Raw genomic sequence first — 17,802 nt, 5'->3', positions numbered from 1 at the left:
GTGTGGTGGAAAACTAACACTGCGCATCACCCTGAAAACACCATCCCCACTGTCACACATGGTGGTGGCAGCATTGTGCTGTGGGGATGCTTTTTTTTCAGCAGGGACAGGGATTGGTTAGAGTTGATGAGAAGATGGATGAAGCTAAATACGGGGTAATTCTGGAGGAAATCCTGTTAGAGGCTGCAAAAGACTTGGGACTGGGGTATGTAGGTTCACCTTCCAGCAGGACAACCACCCTAAACATACTGCCAGAGCTACAATGGATGGTTTAGATAAAAGTATATTCAATGGCCCAGTCACAGTCCAGACCCAAATCCCATTGAGAATCTGTGGTAAGACCTGAAAATTGCTGTTCAGTCTCCTCCATCCAAACTCACTGAGTGAATATGCAAAGAAGAATGGGCAAAAATTTCATCTTCTAGATGTGCTAAGCTGATAGACATATCCCAAAAGACTTGCAGCAGTAATTACAGCGAAAGGTGGTCCTACAAAGTATTGACTCTGGGCTGAATACAAATGCACAACACCATTTTCAGATTTCTATTTTTAAAACATTTAGAAAACCATGTATTGTTTCCTTTACACTTCAAAAATACTTGCTAGTTTGTGTTGGTATATTACATAAAATACCAATAACATTTAAGTTTGTGGGTGTAAATTTCCCCACCGGTATGACTACTTTTTTCAAGGGGGTGTGTGTGTGTGTGTGTACATATATAATATATATATATATACACAGATATATAACATTATATGAGAAACGTTCCATTAAACAAATGCCAGCAGATATACATTACTAAACAATTATATAATATTTGACCCTTCGAAATGTCGGCACAATGTTCTTAATAATAGGCCGTTCTGTGTTTGCTGCAATGCTATGCGCTGGTTTCAAATGTTAACATTTCTAGAATTCTAGGTGTGGTGGGTGATCGCATATTGATGTAATTTTCTGAATTTTTTACTTATTTTCTTCTAGAATCTACACCCCATTCACAGAAGAAACAGAAACGGTTGGACAAAGAGCCCTGAACTCCATCCTCAATACTGCAATTATGATCAGCGTCATTATTGTGATGACCATCCTGCTAGTGGTCCTCTACAAGTACAGGTGTTACAAGGTGACTGCTCGTCTCTTATTTTAGACTAGGGATGTCAAACACACAGAGGGCTACTTGGACAAAGTTGAGGGCCTATCGGTATACAGTATAATGTGACCCACATAGTCCGCCATACAGTATAATGTGACCCACATAATCCGCCATACAGTATAATGTGACCCACATAATCCGCCATACAGTATAATGTGACCCACATAGTCCGCCATACAGAATAATGGGCCACACATAGTCCTCCATACAGTATAATGTGACCCACATAGTCCTCCATACAGAATAATGGGCCACATATAGTCCTCCATACAGAATAATGGGCCCCACATAGTCCTCCATACAGAATAATGGGCCCCACACAGCCCTCCATACAGAATAATGGAACCCACATAGTCCTCCATACAGAAAAATGGGCCCCACATAGTCCTCCATACAGTATAATGGAACCCACATAGTCCTCCATACAGAATAATGGGCCCCACACTGTCCTCCATACAGAATAATGGGCCCCACACTGTCCTCCATACAGAATAATGGGCCCCACACTGTCCTCCATACAGAATAATGGGCCCCACACTGTCCTCCATACAGAATAATGGGCCCCACACTGTCCTCCATACAGAATAATGGGCCCCACACTGTCCTCCATACAGAATAATGGGCCCCACATAGTGGTGGCAGTTCTGGTGTCGCTGGCCAAATCTAAAGACACTGCGGGCCAGATTTGGCCAATGGGCCAGAGTTTGACTTGTATGCTCTAGACAGATATTAGAATTGGCCTGTGGTCCGCTCCTTGGCTTCGTGAATGTTCAGTAATGTTGCTGCAGTTTTGGTTATTTGATAAAGCAACAACAAAACATGGGTCAGAGTTGTAAACTCTGAAATGGGGAAACATTGCGGGATTTGCCGTGTGCCAGTTCCAGTTTTGTCATCTGCTTCTTATCTAGAGACGTCAAATTGATACTCCTAAAACCAAAGTGCAAGGTGTTGGCATCTGACAGATTTTTGATCCTATGGCAAAACTTTTAAAAAGTATGTGTTAAAAAAAAAATGCAACAGCTCTTTGCAGATATTGAATAGATGAATTACACCATTACCAAACTTCAAAAATGTGGTGTTGCTACACTGCTCAAAAAAAATAAAGGGAATACTACAATCCCACATCCTAGATATCACTGAATGAAATAATTCCAGTTGCAAATCTTTATTCATTACATAGTGGAATTCTTTGAACAATAAAACATTAAATTATCAATGTATATCAAAATTAATATCCCATGGAGGTTTGGATTGAGAATGATACTCCAAATCAAAGTGGAAAATCAAATTACAGGCTGATCCAACTTCAGTGGAAATGCCTCAAGACAAGGAAATGAGTCTCAGTATTGTATGTGGCCTCCACGTGCCTGTATGACCTCCCTACAATGCATGGGCATGCCCCTGATGAGGTTTCGGATGGTCTCCTGTGGGATCTCCTCCCATACCTGGACTAAAGCATCCGCCAACTCCTGGACAGTCTGTGGTGCAACATGACATTGGTGGATGAGGCGAGACATGATGTCCCAGATGTGCTCAATCGGATTCAGGTCTGGGGAACGGGCGGGCCAGTCCATAGCTTCAATGCCTTCATCATGCAGGAACTGCTGACACACTTCATCCACATGAGGTCTGGCATTGTCATTCATCAGAAGGAACCCAGGGCCATCCACACCAGCATATGGTCTCACAATGGATCTGAGGATCTCATCCCTGTACCTAATGGCAGTCAGGCTACCTCTGGCGAGCACATGGAGGGCTGTGTGGCCCTCCAAAGAAATGCCACCCCATACCATTAGTGACCCACTGCCAAACTGGTGATGCTGGAGGATGGTGCAGGCTGCAGATCGCTCTCCACGGCGTCTCCAAACTCTGTCACATCTGTCACATGTGCTCAGTGTGAACCTGCTCTCATCCATGAAGAGCACAGGGTGCCAATGTGGAATCTGCCAATCTTTGTTTTCTCTGGCAAATGCCAATCGTACTGCACGGTGTAGGACTGTAAGCACAACACCCACTTGTGAACGTCGGGCCCTCATACCACCCTCATGGAGTTGGTTTCTGACAGTTTGAGCAGACACATGGAGGTTAGTGGCCTGCTGGAGGTCATTTTGCAGGGCTCTTTCACTGCTCCTCCTGTTCCTCCTTGCACAAAGGAGGAGGTAGTGGTCCTGCTGCTGGGTTGTTGCCCTCCTACAGACCCTCCACGTCTCCTAGTGTACTGGCCTGTCTCCTGGTAGCGCCTCCAGCCTCTGGACACTACGCTGACAGACACAGCAAACCTTCTTGCCACAGCTCTCATTGATGTGCCATCTTGGATGAGCTGCACTACCTGAGCAACTTCCGTGGGTTGTACTGTAGACACTGCCTCATGCTACTGTATCCCTAGGGGTGAGGGCAATGATAAAATGCAAAACTGCAGCCAAAAAGGATGAGAACCGAGAAATTATCCGTGGTCACCACCTGCAGAACCGCTCCTTTATAGGGGGTGTCTTGCTGATTGCCGATCATTTCTACCAGTTGTCTTTTCCATTTGCACAACACCAGGAGAAATTGATTCACAATCAGTGTTGCTTCATAACTGGACAGGTAGATTTCACAGAAGTGTGATTGATTGATTGGAGTTACATTGTGCTGTTCAAGTGTTACCTTTATTTTTTTGAACAGTGTAATCAAAATGGACATTTTGCCTAAACTTCTTTTATATATTCCAGACCATTCCTGTCTGTGTTCCTCAGATTTTTTTCTCCAGTCTCAACAAGGCTATTAGCAAGTTTGTATGGGGAACGTCGAGGCCTAGGATACATTTTAAAATACTATCGTCCCAAGAATAAAGGGAATACTAGTCTGCCCGATCTGAAAAAATACCATCCGTCTGCGATTCTTATGAGCAGTGGACTGGTTCATGTCTGTGGACTTAAAGGGAACCTGTCAGTTCTCCCTTGCCCCCAGAACTACCAGCAGTTGGGTCTGCATATATTAACACACTGCCTAACAGTCCCTGTATTACAGAGGATCAATGAGGCGAGGTGAAGAAGCCGCGCGCAAGTATAGCGGTAGCAATGATGCCGGCGCTTGTAAGTTATCACGTCCACAGGGGCGTAATAACATGCTAAGTGGGCCGACTAGTCAAAGCCCTCATTTACATGTCATAAATGGACTTTAGAAATACTTTCTCTAAAGATCTGTTTGTGTGTAATGTAATACAGGGACTGTTAGTGTGTGTCTAATATATATATATATATATATATATATATATAATATGTATATGTACAGGTTAATCAATTGCCAATACTAGCTCAACACTTTTTATTACAAACATGGGAGCAAGTCTTAGGCTATGTTCACACACTATGTTGTGTTTTGCAGCAGATGATTTTTATGCAAATTTTCAGCTGCGTCTTGCAGTACCAGCAAAGTGTATGAAAAAACAGAATTCTCTGTTCACACATGTTGCTTTTTGTTTGCTGCATATTTTCTACCTTGCTTGCGTTTTTGGAAAATAGAACATGTCACTTTTCAGCGTTTTTTTTCCCCATAGGAAGTAGTGGGTGGTGTAAAAAAATGCATAAAAAACGCAGCTAAATTTTCTTTCAGCTTTTTTTATGGCAAAATATGGGTTTTATTTTGTGATTTAACCATCTTGTCTTGGCCACTGAGATGGTTGTTTGTATTGGGAGAGTTTAAATAAGTTAGTGATGTGTAGAGTAAAACATTACCTGACCTACCTGTGATTTTGAACAATACCTGTGGCCCACTGAGGTGTGAAATTGAACAATGCATGTGCAAACTGAATGGCAGACCCCATAGTGTGAAAGCAAATAGTGTCATACAAACTCAATGCATTGCCAGTGTCTAAACTATTCCTGAATAATTCACCTCCCCCACTATGCTAAAACCAGAATTTTTTTTTCCACAGAACTTTATGTACATGTATGAATTGAGACAGGACAGTGAAAAAAAACAAAAACGCTTCAAAACCTGCGTTTTTGATGCAGCTGTTTTCTTGCCACAGAAAAGTTGTCAGCAGATTAAGCTGCGGAAAAAAACACAACGTGTGTGAACATAGCCTAAAACTCATCATCTATATCACATAGATTGGGTCCATTAATGACCTTGTTTGACAACCCAGATTTCCCCCTGCTTCAGGTACTTACTCATTTCTAACCTGGCACAGATCCGCCGGGGTTAGATTGAGACGCGTTCTCATGGGATCAGGCTCTTTTCCTTCCCTTACAAAACTTGGAGGCTCATGTCCAGGTAGGCATCTATCCTGGCTGGCTTATTTCCAGCTCAGGTTATTTATAAATCCTCACACATCTCTGGCTATTATAAAGGATGAACTCACTCAGGTTTGAAAGCAGGTTTTTGCTATGTGATCTGAGAACAGCATGATGTAGGGGCAGAGGCCCTGATTCCAGTGATATATCACTTACTGGGCTTTTTGGTGTAGTTTTGATAGAATCCCTGTTTATCTCTGCTCCTAGATGTAGCAGTGGTCAGAATGCTGAGCTCGGTATAATCCCGCCCACACAGCTGATTGGCAGCTTCCTGTGGCAAGCAGCCAATCAGAGGTGGGTGCGTGGTTACACAGATTAGCTGGACTGCTTGGCACATGACACATGGTCCTGCAGTGATAATCCTGCTCATAAAATACTGATTGTATTGAAACTGTAGGACACAGCCCAGTAAGTGATACATCGCTGGAATCGGGCTCTTTGCCTCTACATCATACTGCTCTCAGATTACGTAGCAAAAAACTGCCGACAGATTCCCTTTAATCACTTAAGTAGGTCCTTGTACTAAACGTCTAACTTGTATATACAAAGGGACACCTGCAAAGACCCTCTACCCTTTACTGGGGCTTGGGAGAAGTAATTGGGTAGGATTGACAATAAGCATTCATACTCTCCCACAAATTACCTATCACTTGCCGTGCTCAGGAGATAAACGATAAGATTCCATCTAGATGGTGCCACTATGCTACATAGGATCTTCCCATCTGTGTCAGACTTGTGGTGCAGTCCATTTTCTCTACAACATCAGAATATTTAGGAGAAAAATATGCTGGGCTTCAATTGTGCAACCAGACTCTGATTTTTGATGCCCCGGGTTTGTGCAGCATGAATCAACTGACCCATTCCCTTTTAATCTCTCTGCGACATATGACGTATAGTTGCGTCATTTGTTGGGTCCCTGACTTTAATGTGAGCTCGCAAGCTGAGCCTGCATCTTTCCTGGCTGATGATGGCTGTGTAATTCAGCCATCACTTCCCTCTAACAGCAGCGAGCGGATCATGAGACTGTTAACCTGTTAGATGCCACTGTCAATCCCTGGCAGTGGCATCTAATGGTCACCGGCAGGGAGGGCACATCATCCTTTGAGCCGCGTGTGACATGATCACGGGGTGCCGATGGGTTGCTATGACAGCCGGGGGTCTTCTGGAAGACCTCTATGCTTGTCAGAACAGTACTCCTGTAAAGCCAGCCTGTAGCTGGTGTTCATAGGAGACAGTGATTTTTTGCTATGCACAGCAGTGCTGAAGCCCTGCTATTATGTATAGTACAAGCAGTCAAGACAATCGCATCTTCAAGTCCCCTAAGGGGACTATTGAATACAGTAGAAAGTGAAAAAAAATGTTCAAATCACCCCTCTTTTCCCCCATTAAAAATAAAGGAAAAAAAATACACATTTAGTATTGTAAAAATTCAATCTATCGGAATGTAAAATAAGTTAATCCGAACAGTAAATGTTGTAATGAGAAAAAATATCAGAACTCCTGAATTTACGTTTTTTTTTCAGCTGCCTCAACACTGCAAGTAAAGTGCAATAAGAGGCAATCAAAACCTCATATCTACCCCAAAACGATATCAATAAAAATCTCAGCTCAGGGCGGAAAAAATAAGCCCTCACCCAGCCCCATCAACCAAAAATTGAAAATGTTACAGGTATCAGAAAATGGTGACACAGGCTAAAAATTCTTTTTTTTTTTTTTTTTTTTTTTTTATACATATTTCCGATTTATTTATTTTTTTCACCACTTAAATAAAAAAATATGTATGCATGTTTGGTATGTGTGTAATTGTACTGACCTGCAGAATAATATTCCCTGGTCATTTTTACTGTAGTGAATATGTAAATAGAAAAAAGTTTGTGAAATTGCTTTTTTTTTTTTGCAATTTCGATGCATTTGGAATTTTTTTTACTCTTTCTAGTGCATCACATGATGATGATAAAAAGAATGGTGTAATTCAAAAGTAGAACTTATCCTGCAACAAACCAGCTCAATATGGCTATGTGGATGCAAAAATTAAAAAAAAAAGCAATGACTTTTGGAAAGGAAAACACGAAAATGCAAATTGGCCGCGCCGGGAAGGGGGTAATATTTCTTGACTTTTGACATCAGTGGGTATCCATTGCTTACACCTACTGCAGTGAACTCCGCTCTCTGATTATCAACAGTCCTTTTTTGCGGACCAACAGCAACTAGATTCTTACTATTGACCCTTTTAAAAAAAAAAAAAAAACTGTCATAGAAAAAGTCTATTTTTTTTCCCCATAACTGCTTTGTATTTTCAGGTCACAGCAAGCATAATGGTATACATCTGCATATAAATTAGCTTACAACCTTTCAGAATTTTCATCAAAAATTGAGTCCTGTCTTGGCCCCTTCAGCTTCACTACATTTTAATAGATTTGTTATGTAAAAATGCTGTCAAACCGCTTTACAGAGAGGGGAAGAAAAAATAAATAAAAATCAGAATTTAGAAAAAAAAAAAAACTTGTGCAAGGTTAAGAAATCTAGTACATAACACAAGTAACCACATAGAAATGAGCCTACAGGGAGAATGCAGCCGAACATTGTACTATGTGCTAAGCCTTGGCCAGATGTGGGGTGGTGAGGGTAGAGCCGGTTGGATCAGTTATCAGTGGTCATCAAACTGTCTGTCATCTCAGAGTAATGCCACAGGTCGAAAATAAGTAACTAAGGAGCCTATGGATGACCCCGGTCACATTTTGAGTTTCTACTCCTTTTTCCCTCTTGGTGATGAGTTGTGTGAGCCGACAGATCATTAATGTTCTGACATTATTGAATTGATATACCATACAACTCTTAGGTAAATGTCGTCTGGATCCGACCAAATACAGCTCGTTCAGCAGCAGGGTGTATGTGTGCTAGGTCAGCGCAGACGTTTTCCCTGTAAATCAAAAGATTAGGCATGTTGTATTTCATCATGCCCAATCCTTTGTTTACTTTGGAGCTAAATCAATGTCTGGTATTGACTTATCTCTTGAAATAAGCATATCCTGTAGACAGGCACATTTTTGTGACATTTGGGGGGATAACGGTCATCATTAGTGACAACAGGTACATTGGGGTAGATTACAAGCACGATAAATCATAAAGATGTGGTGAGAAAAAAAAAAGTCCGATCATCAATCAGTAACGAATGATAAATTATTTGCTGCATGTCAATAGCTCAATATACTGATGACAAAACATGAGCAGCATTTACTGTAAAATACAACCATAATCTCCCCTAGAATAAAAATATATTTGTTCACATTTTTTATTTTTATACACAAGTGGAAAAAAGTTGCTGATTTTGAATGGTCGCCAATTTTGGTCACATGACTAAATGCAGAAACGCCAGATGGGTAAAACCATTTTCTACAAGGGTGCATTACAAAAATCCTTAGCTTCCCTCTAAATCTTTTTTTTCCAGGATAAACCTTTTTTTTTTCCTCCTTTTTTAAGTAGTAGGCTATCCTATAGTCAGAAAATGACTTAATGTTTAAATCAAATCTTTGTGTTTTTAAAGGTATTCTTTAAATATTTTTATGTTAAAAAAATATATATATTTTTTAACATTAAATTCTGTTAATTTTTTTTTTTTTTCAGTATTCTCTTTTGGTCACTGGAGTTTTTTTTTTTTTTAGACTCTAACTTCCTGTTATTTCACACCCATACCACAGCCTCGATGGTCAGACTTCAACCCTGTTTTTTGTTTTGAGGTGTCTAATGAACTAGTCATTCATTGTGAAGCGAGGAGGAGCAGGGGAGCTGTGACATCACCTATTGTGATATGGTGGATCCTGTGTTATCAGCTGTGTATAGAGGTGTTACCTGTAAGAGTAATCCTGCCTCTGCTGATAATGAGCCTGCTGAAAACTGTTCTTTTTAAGGACAGGGAGTATGAGCCTAAAAAAATCTCCAGTGGTCAATGTGAAAAATTGCAAAGTATGTGGGCAAGACAAAGTTTGCGTATTACTAAAGCTTGACCATAAACTTGAAACGTAAATTAGCTCGGCCAGGCATATGGAGGCAATGACACCAGTCCTGACCTCCTTATGAAAATTAAGTAAAACTCTCACATTTTTTCTGACCAGTTGAATCATGCAAAAATGAAAAGTTCCCCCCAAATCTGTCTCCTTAACTTGCATGATCTGATCTGATTTTACCAGAAAAGCAACAGAACTGCACTACAACATTGTCCTGTGTGTGACCCCAGCTATGAAATATCTAATTTTCTCGTACTTTTCTCATGTCTTATGCATGTCTGTATCTTTGCAATCTTTCAATAATTTAATTTTTGACATGAGATAAACCTGACAGTGCTCACAGTAAAAAAAATAAAAAATGCCAAGCATCCTCTTGTGCTCTTGGGTTGTTTTTAGATGATGGACACTTATTACTTCAGGTATTGAGCACAAGATTTTGATAGATTGTTAAATTAAGTATTTGGAACAATCACGACAAATATGTCCTTGTGTGACAATTAGTAATGTCACATAGCAGAGCTGTCAGTTCTACGGATTGTTCATAGACCTGCAATGTTTAGTAGAAAGAAGCCACTGTCTCCTATTTCCTGCCCAACAAATCGGAGCTTTTTACACGTTTGAACAACTTTCCCACAAACATAAAGAATACTATAGAATCCAGTACTCTTGTCATACAAGACTATGTAAAATTATCAAGCATGAGAAAAATGAAGGATTCCCTGGTAACCGCAAAGTGAATGAGGTTCTTCTTTTTATTTCCATCCGAGAAAAACTAATGAAACTCTGATGAAACGTTTGACCTTTTTTTTTTTTTTTGCGTACGAGGAAAATCACTGAAGTCTGAGGCCTAAAAAATACTTTATTTTTCTTAGTAAAGCTCTGTTAAATTTCTTGTTTTCACCGTTCTATTTAACCTCCAACTTATTGATGGGAAAATTGTTTCTGGAATAGAAAATGTGTCCATCAAGTTATAAATAAATAAAGGTTTTATTTACCGGTAGGAAATGCAATGTGTTTAAGGGATGTAATGGTAACTTTGGTAGGTGATGGTTCTAGCCAAAGTATTACAAAATTGCCTAAAGTAGACGTTGTTTAAAATAGTAGGCGCTGCAGGTTAAGCTGAACTTGTTGAATATCTTCTTTCAGCCTTAAAAGCTGTTACTAGACATAAACAATAAAAATAGAAACTACCAGGCTGTCTGATTTAATGTTACTGGGTATTCTATGCTATTACCGTATTTTTCGGACTATAAGACGCACCGGACCATAAGACGCACCTAGGTTTTAGAGGAGGAAAATAGGAAAAAATATTTAAGCAAAAAATGTGGTCATGATGCCCTGTTATAGGGGAGGGAGTCTGCTGCTGACACTGGTATTGGTGTGATGTCCTCCAATTCTGTTAATATCCTCCATCCTGGTATGTATGGCCCCTCCTTCCTGGTATATGTGGACCCCATCCCATCTTGGTATACGTGGCCCTCATCCTCATCCTGGAGTGCATGGCACCCCTTGATCCCCCCCCCCCATCCTGGAGTGCATGGCACCCCTTGATCCCCCCATCCTGGAGTGCATGGCACCCCTTGATCCCCCCATCCTGGAGTGCATGGCACCCCTTGATCCCCCATCCTGGAGTGCATGGCACCCCTTGATCCCCCATCCTGGAGTGCATGGCACCCCTTGATCCCCCATCCTGGAGTGCATGGCACCCCTTGATCCCCCATCCTGGAGTGCATGGCACCCCTTGATCCCCCATCCTGGAGTGCATGGCACCCCTTGATCCCCCATCCTGGTATGCATGGCACCCCTTGATCCCCCATCCTGGTATGCATGGCACCCCTTGATCCCCCATCCTGGTATGCATGGCACCCCTTGATCCCCCATCCTGGTATGCATGGCACCCCTTGATCCCCCATCCAGGTATGCATGGCACCCCTTGATCCCCCATCCAGGTATGCATGGCACCCCTTGATCCCCCATCCTGGTATGCATGGCACCCCTTGATCCCCCATCCTGGTATGCATGGCACCCCTTGATCCCCCATCCTGGTATGCATGGCACCCCTTGATCCCCCCCATCCTGGTATGCATGGCACCCCTTGATCCCCCCCCCATCCAGGTATGCATGGCACCCCTTGATCCCCCCCCATCCAGGTATGCATGGCACCCCTTGATCCCCCCCATCCAGGTATGCATGGCACCCCTTGATCCCCCCCATCCAGGTATGCATGGCACCCCTTGATCCTCCCATCCAGGTATGCATGGCACCCCTTGATCCCCCCCATCCAGGTATGCATGGCACCCCTTGATCCCCCCATCCAGGTATGCATGGCACCCCTTTATCCCCCCATCCAGGTATGCATGGCACGCCTTTATCCCCCCCATCCAGGTATGCATGGCACCCCTTGATCCCCCATCGTGGTATGCATGGCACCCCTTGATCCCCCATCGTGGTATGCATGGCACCCCTTGATCCCCCATCCAGGTATGCATGGCACCCCTTGATCCCCCATCCAGGTATGCATGGCACCCCTTTATCCCCCATCCAGGTATGCATGGCACCCCTTTATCCCCCTTCCAGGTATGCATGGCACCCCTTTATCCCCCATCCAGGTATGCATGGCACCCCTTGATTCCCCCATCCTGCTGCCCACAAAAAAAAACAATCATACTGTGCCGCTCTGCTGCTGACTCTCTCACTGTGTGAGCCGCGCGTTGCAGGGCGCGCATGGCGTCCCTGCCATGTGCCCTCACACAGTGTGAGAGCTCGCACACTGTACCGCTGCGCGGCTCCTGCTGCCGCTCTGCGGTCAGTGTGCTCGCTATTAAAGACCATAGATATTCACTACAACCCATTTGAGTGGGTTGAAGGGAATATTCATGAGCTTTAATAGCAGGCACACAGACCTCAGAGCGCAGCAGGAGCCGCGCTGCTGTACAGTGTGCCAGCTATTAAGGAACATGAATATTCCCTGCTCCCCATGGGCGTGGGGAGAAGGGAATATTAATTTTCTTTAGTAGCGGGCACAGCGCAGGCTGCAGCAGTCGGCTGCTGCCTCCTGTGCCCTGCTGATCCCCCGCTGCTGCTCCCCCAGACCTCCTACCACGCAGAGTCATGGTATATACAGGGAGATAGTATTCGGACTGTAAGACGCACCCCCCAATTTCCTCCAAAATTTTGGAGGAAAAAAGTGCGTCTTATAGTCCGAAAAATACGGTACTTTAAATCCTCCTCAAAAACTTGGAAGTTCTGCTCGAAAAACCCTACAAAGACTGTGTGCACAGTGGCATAACTAGAGTCCAATGGCTGGTATATACAATGGTGTGAAAAAGTGTTTACCCCTTCCTGATTCCTTATTCTTTTGCCTGTTTGTCACATTTAAATATTTGAGATCGCAAAATAAATTGAAATATTAGACAAAGATAACACAAGTAATCACAAAATGCAGTTTTTAAATGAAGGTCTTTATTATTAAGGGAAAAAAATCCAAACCTACAGGGCCCTGTGTGAAAAAGTGATTGTCCCCTAAACCTAATAACTGGTTGGACCCTTAGCAGCAACAACTGCAATCAAGCGTTTGCGATAACTAGCAATGAGTCTTTTACAACGCTCTGGAGACATTTTGGCCACTCGTCTTTGCCAAATTGTTGTAATTCAGCCACTTTGGAGAGTTTCCAAGCATGAACAGCCTTTTTAAGGTCATGCCACAGCATCTCAATCGGATTAAGGTCAGGACTTTGACTAGGCCTCTCCAAAGTCTTAATTTTGTTTGTCTTAAGTCATTCAGAGGTGGACTTTCTGGTGTGTTTTGGATCATTGTTCTGCTGCATAACCCAAATGCGCTTCAGCTTGAGGTCATTAACAGATGACCAGACATTCTCCTTCAGGATTGTTTGGTAGACAGCAGAATTCATGTTTCCATTTACACAACAAATTCAGGTCCTGAAGCAGCACCACAAAACAGCCCCAGACCATCACACTACAACCACCATATTTTACTGTTGGCATGATGTTCCTTTTCTGCAAGGCTGTGTTACATTTACTCTAGATGTAATGGGACATACACCTTCCAAAAAGTTCAACTTTTGTCTCGTCAGTCTAGAGTATTCTCCCAAAAGTCTTGGTGATCATCAAGATGTTTTCTGGCAAAACTGAGACGAGCCTTTATGTTCTTTTTGCTCAGCAGTGTTTTTTGTCTTGGAACTCTGCCATACATGCCATTTTTGCCCAGTCTTTCTTATGGTGGAGTCATGACCACTGAGCTTAACTGAGGCAAGTGAGTCCTGCAGTTCTTTGGATGTTGTTTTGAGGTCTTTTGTGACCTTTTGAATGAATCGTCGCTGTGCTCTTGGGGTAATTTTGGTTGGCTGGCCACTCCTGGGAAGGTTCACCGCTGTTCCATGTTTTCGCCATTTGTGGATAATGGCTCTCACTATGGAGTCCCAAAGCTTGAGAAATGACTTTATAATGTTTTCTAGACAGATAGATCTCAATTACTTTGTTTCTCATTTGTACATGAATTTCTTTGGATCGCAGCATGATGTCTAGCTTTTGAGGACCTTTTGGTCTACTTCAATTTGTCAGGCAGGTCTTGTTTAAGGAATTTCTTGATTGAGAACAGGTGTGGCAGTAATCAGACCTGTGTGTGGCTAGGGAAATTGAACTCTGCTTCCCACAGATGTGATAAACCACAGATAATTTATGTTTTAAGGAGGTGGGGGGGGGGGGGGCAAACCTTTTCCACACCTCACACCACTGTATATCCCTTTTTCTGGGCCCCATCTTGGTGTGCATCCCCCATCCTGGTATATCTATCACTTATCCTGGTATATATAGCCCCCTTCCTGGTGTACGTTCCTTCCCCCTTCCTGGTGTATGGAGCCTTTTTCAGAAGTAACTAATTTTTCATTATATATATTTTTTCCCCTCTGCAGGTCATTCACGGCTGGCTGATCATTTCCTCGTTGTTGCTACTATTTTTCTTCTCTTTCATCTATTTGGGGTAAGCACAAATTATTTAACTAGAAATGGTCCGTTCCCCTTTTATGTACCGTATTTTTCGGACTATAAGAAAAATCGTCTTTTAATGTTTATATAGAGTTGAGTTTAGCTGTTACTTCATTTATCTTTAAAAAAGACCAGCGAAAATCTGTATGGTATCAATTGCCGGGCACTTGCCATAAATATGTAGTTTTCTTAATTGGTGTAAATGCCGCTGTTCTCCTGAATCTGACGTTGTTTTCCTTTTTGTTCCTGTGCCTCTACGTTCCGGAGATATGGCCCTTTCGTCCCTGTATGTCAATCTAGTCTTTATCACCAACTGGGTGTGGTCCTCAAGCACAGGCCGTACCCACTTGGCTAAACCTAACAACTAGATTTACATACAGGCAAGAGAGGGCCATATCTCCAAAACAGAGAGCGCAGGAACAAAAGAAAAACTGCGCCGGATTCAGGAGACTAGCGGCATTTACACCAGTACACAATATTATATATGTATGTATGTGTATATAATATTATACAGCAATCAATTTCTCTGCTTCCTGGACACCTAAATGACCTGATGGCTAGTTGTAAGTTCAGCCAGCTCTTTGCCAGGAGCTAGGGCTAAGTTAAAACTTAAAAAAAAAAAAAAAATGATATATAAACTTAAAAAAAAAAATTTGTTTTCCAGAGAAGTGTTCAAGACGTACAATGTAGCCATGGATTACATCACTCTCGCCTTGATGATCTGGAATTTTGGAGTAGTGGGTATGATCTGCATTCACTGGAAGGGTCCTCTCCTCCTACAACAGGCCTATCTTATTATGATCAGCGCTTTAATGGCTTTGGTGTTTATCAAGTACCTTCCAGAGTGGACGGCCTGGCTTATTCTCGCAGTTATATCTGTATATGGTGAGTATAATATGCACTGCCGTATAGGAGTCATATCAGAACATGGGTAACGAGCTCCAGTCTGGGAGAGAAGTACGTCAGATTCAGCTGACTATCACAGCTAAAGGGAGCAAAAATGATTTTAAGAGGTTTTCTTAGACACTAGAAGATTTTTACGGCTGATCTGTTGCCAGATTTTGCACAGCATTCTTATCAGGTCTATGATGCATTTTGATATATTAAACTTTCATAAAAGATTTTACAGCTATTTCACAGTAAATACAATTGCCACCCCCTTAGCTTTATTTACAGCTCCTCAGGGTCCCTCCTCGCTGCCGAGATCTCTCCCTGCTCAGTGCGCACTGCAGCTGTCTATTAGACTGGATGAGCGGAGACTGTTTACATTGGACTTTTGAGCGGTCTGATTCTCTTGCTGGACTCATAAAATTCTCATCTTAATATGAGGAATATACAGCCATTCTCACATGGATTTTCAAAGAAAAAACACCAGTCTTTATCAGGTGTAAGGGATGTATTTAATCATGAATGCAGTTTGTATAGTGGTTCAGGTGACAGATTCACCTTAGGAGATGGTAACGATTCCAAATACTGTGCCGTATATATATATCTGCATGGTTTGTTTGAGTGGAGAGACTGTATTAGGGATGCAAGCATTCTCTGTACCAGGCTACAGAATATGTTGGCGTTACTACGTTGATTATCGAGTATATAATTAACTTATATATATATATATATATATATATATATATATATATATATGTATGTGTGTGTGTGTGTGTGTATATATATATATATATATATATATATATATATATATATATGTATGTGTATATATTATATTATAATCTATATATATATATATATATTATAATATGTATGTGTGATCAAAATTTCAATTCATCATTGTAAAATATCTCCTCTTCAAGGGGTTGTCCAGTCTAAGATGACTGCAAACTTTTCATTTTAGATCTGACAGCCCCATTAATGTTTGTGACTTTGATACTATTTTGGTTTTGTTCTCATTTTAGATCTCATAGCTGTTTTGTGTCCGAAGGGTCCCCTCCGCATGCTGGTGGAGACCGCTCAGGAGCGAAATGAAACCCTCTTCCCAGCTTTAATCTACTCTTGTATGTATGCTGTATTAAAGGGGATTACCAGGGGTATTTGCCACGGTCTTTAGAAAAAAAAAAGCTTAAATCCTTATTTACCAGCCTCAGAGAAGTCGTTTTGCGGTCATCTTTATGTCAGAGAATAATTACAGCTGAATTATTACTTATCGATGAGAGTGGTTGCCTTCCTCTTGCTCTTTATTTTCTTCCTCCTCCTCGACACAGTACAATGTACTACTTTGTCTTCCTCTCTGGCAGGAACAACGTATCCTTTTTTTTTTTTTTTTTTTTATCTATTTTTATAGTTTCTGCCACTTGACCTAAAGTTGAGTCATAGCCTCTGTCACCACCATTTGTGCTTGTCATTTGTAGACATCAGCATATTTTAGCCATATGGTTAAATTTTATAAATTTTTGGTGCAAACAAGTAACTTTGCAATTTACTTGTTAAAAAGAATCTTTGTTCTCAAGAAAAGAGGGTTTTTTTTTTTATTTTATACCACTTCTTGCCTAGGTTACTGCCTACCTCTTCTTCCCTGTATACTGCGTAACTCTGCAATCTGTTAGCAGTGGCCAGTCTCCTAGGTTAGGAGCGCGGTAAATACAAGCTCTTTTCTGTAGAGCTTGAAAGCGCTGCTCTGCAGACGACCAGATTGCTTCAGTGCCCCTGTGCTCCACAGATATCGCAGAGGCAAAAGTGTTTCTCATAATCATCGGAGAGTGCATAGTTCAGGCCAGTGAAGTGATGATCCCGCTTGTCTAAACTGTCAATCATCAGGAGCACACTGCTCCCCGGCAGGCAGGAAGTTGGGAGGCAGGGGAGCAGTGTGCTCCTGAAGATCAGTGTTGAGAGCAAGCCTTTTTAATTTATCCGTTTGATAGTAAAATTATTTTGATTTACATAAATCAGTAAAATCTCCTAATATATTGGATTTTTCTTCTGTTGTCTTCAGCTACAATGATCTGGTTAGTGAAGATGGCCGATGGAGATCCAGGCTTCACACAGAGTGGGTCAAAGCAACCTTCACACAACTCGCAAGGTAGGGGGCAGCTCTGTCGTGATCGATATGTGCACATTGTGCTTGTGTTTTGCAATCTCCTGGGTTTTGTATACAGAAGATCTGTTGATCATGACTATGTCCACATTCTGACAGATTCTTATGGTAAAAACAATGACTTATTATGTTCCCCAAAAAAATGTACACGCATCTGAACAGTTACTTGTCTTACATACCTGCCATTTCACTACACTCCTTTTACATATTCTAAGAATTATTACAATTGATTTTTTTAGTTCTCTCCTTTTGAAAGGAATTAGCCCGTGGTCACATTCTGCAGTGTCCTCCATTTCTTTAAAGCCGGGACTGTG

General features: G+C 41.9%; 1 protein-coding gene across 4 annotated transcripts in view; it reads left to right on the top strand.

Annotated features, from left to right (window-relative positions):
- PSEN1 (presenilin 1) overlaps positions 1–17,802 on the top strand; it is a 60,645-nt gene that overhangs the window by 28,294 nt on the left and 14,549 nt on the right. For all 4 annotated transcript variants that reach the window (XM_073638870.1, XM_073638868.1, XM_073638869.1 and 1 more), the window contains 5 exons: positions 983–1,124; positions 14,367–14,434; positions 15,104–15,324; positions 16,353–16,451; positions 17,387–17,473. In XM_073638870.1, coding sequence (XP_073494971.1) covers positions 983–1,124; positions 14,367–14,434; positions 15,104–15,324; positions 16,353–16,451; positions 17,387–17,473 — 617 coding nt within the window. The remainder of the gene's footprint in view (positions 1–982; positions 1,125–14,366; positions 14,435–15,103; positions 15,325–16,352; positions 16,452–17,386; positions 17,474–17,802) is intronic.

Source organism: Phyllobates terribilis, unplaced genomic scaffold, assembly GCF_046119375.1.
Source record: "Phyllobates terribilis strain yellow unplaced genomic scaffold, ASM4611937v1 Scaffold_7__3_contigs__length_470593459, whole genome shotgun sequence".
In the NCBI taxonomy this organism is placed as follows: domain Eukaryota; kingdom Metazoa; phylum Chordata; class Amphibia; order Anura; family Dendrobatidae; genus Phyllobates; species Phyllobates terribilis.
Note: the sequence above shows the minus strand (reverse complement) of the source record. Positions and strands in the feature narration are given on the sequence as shown.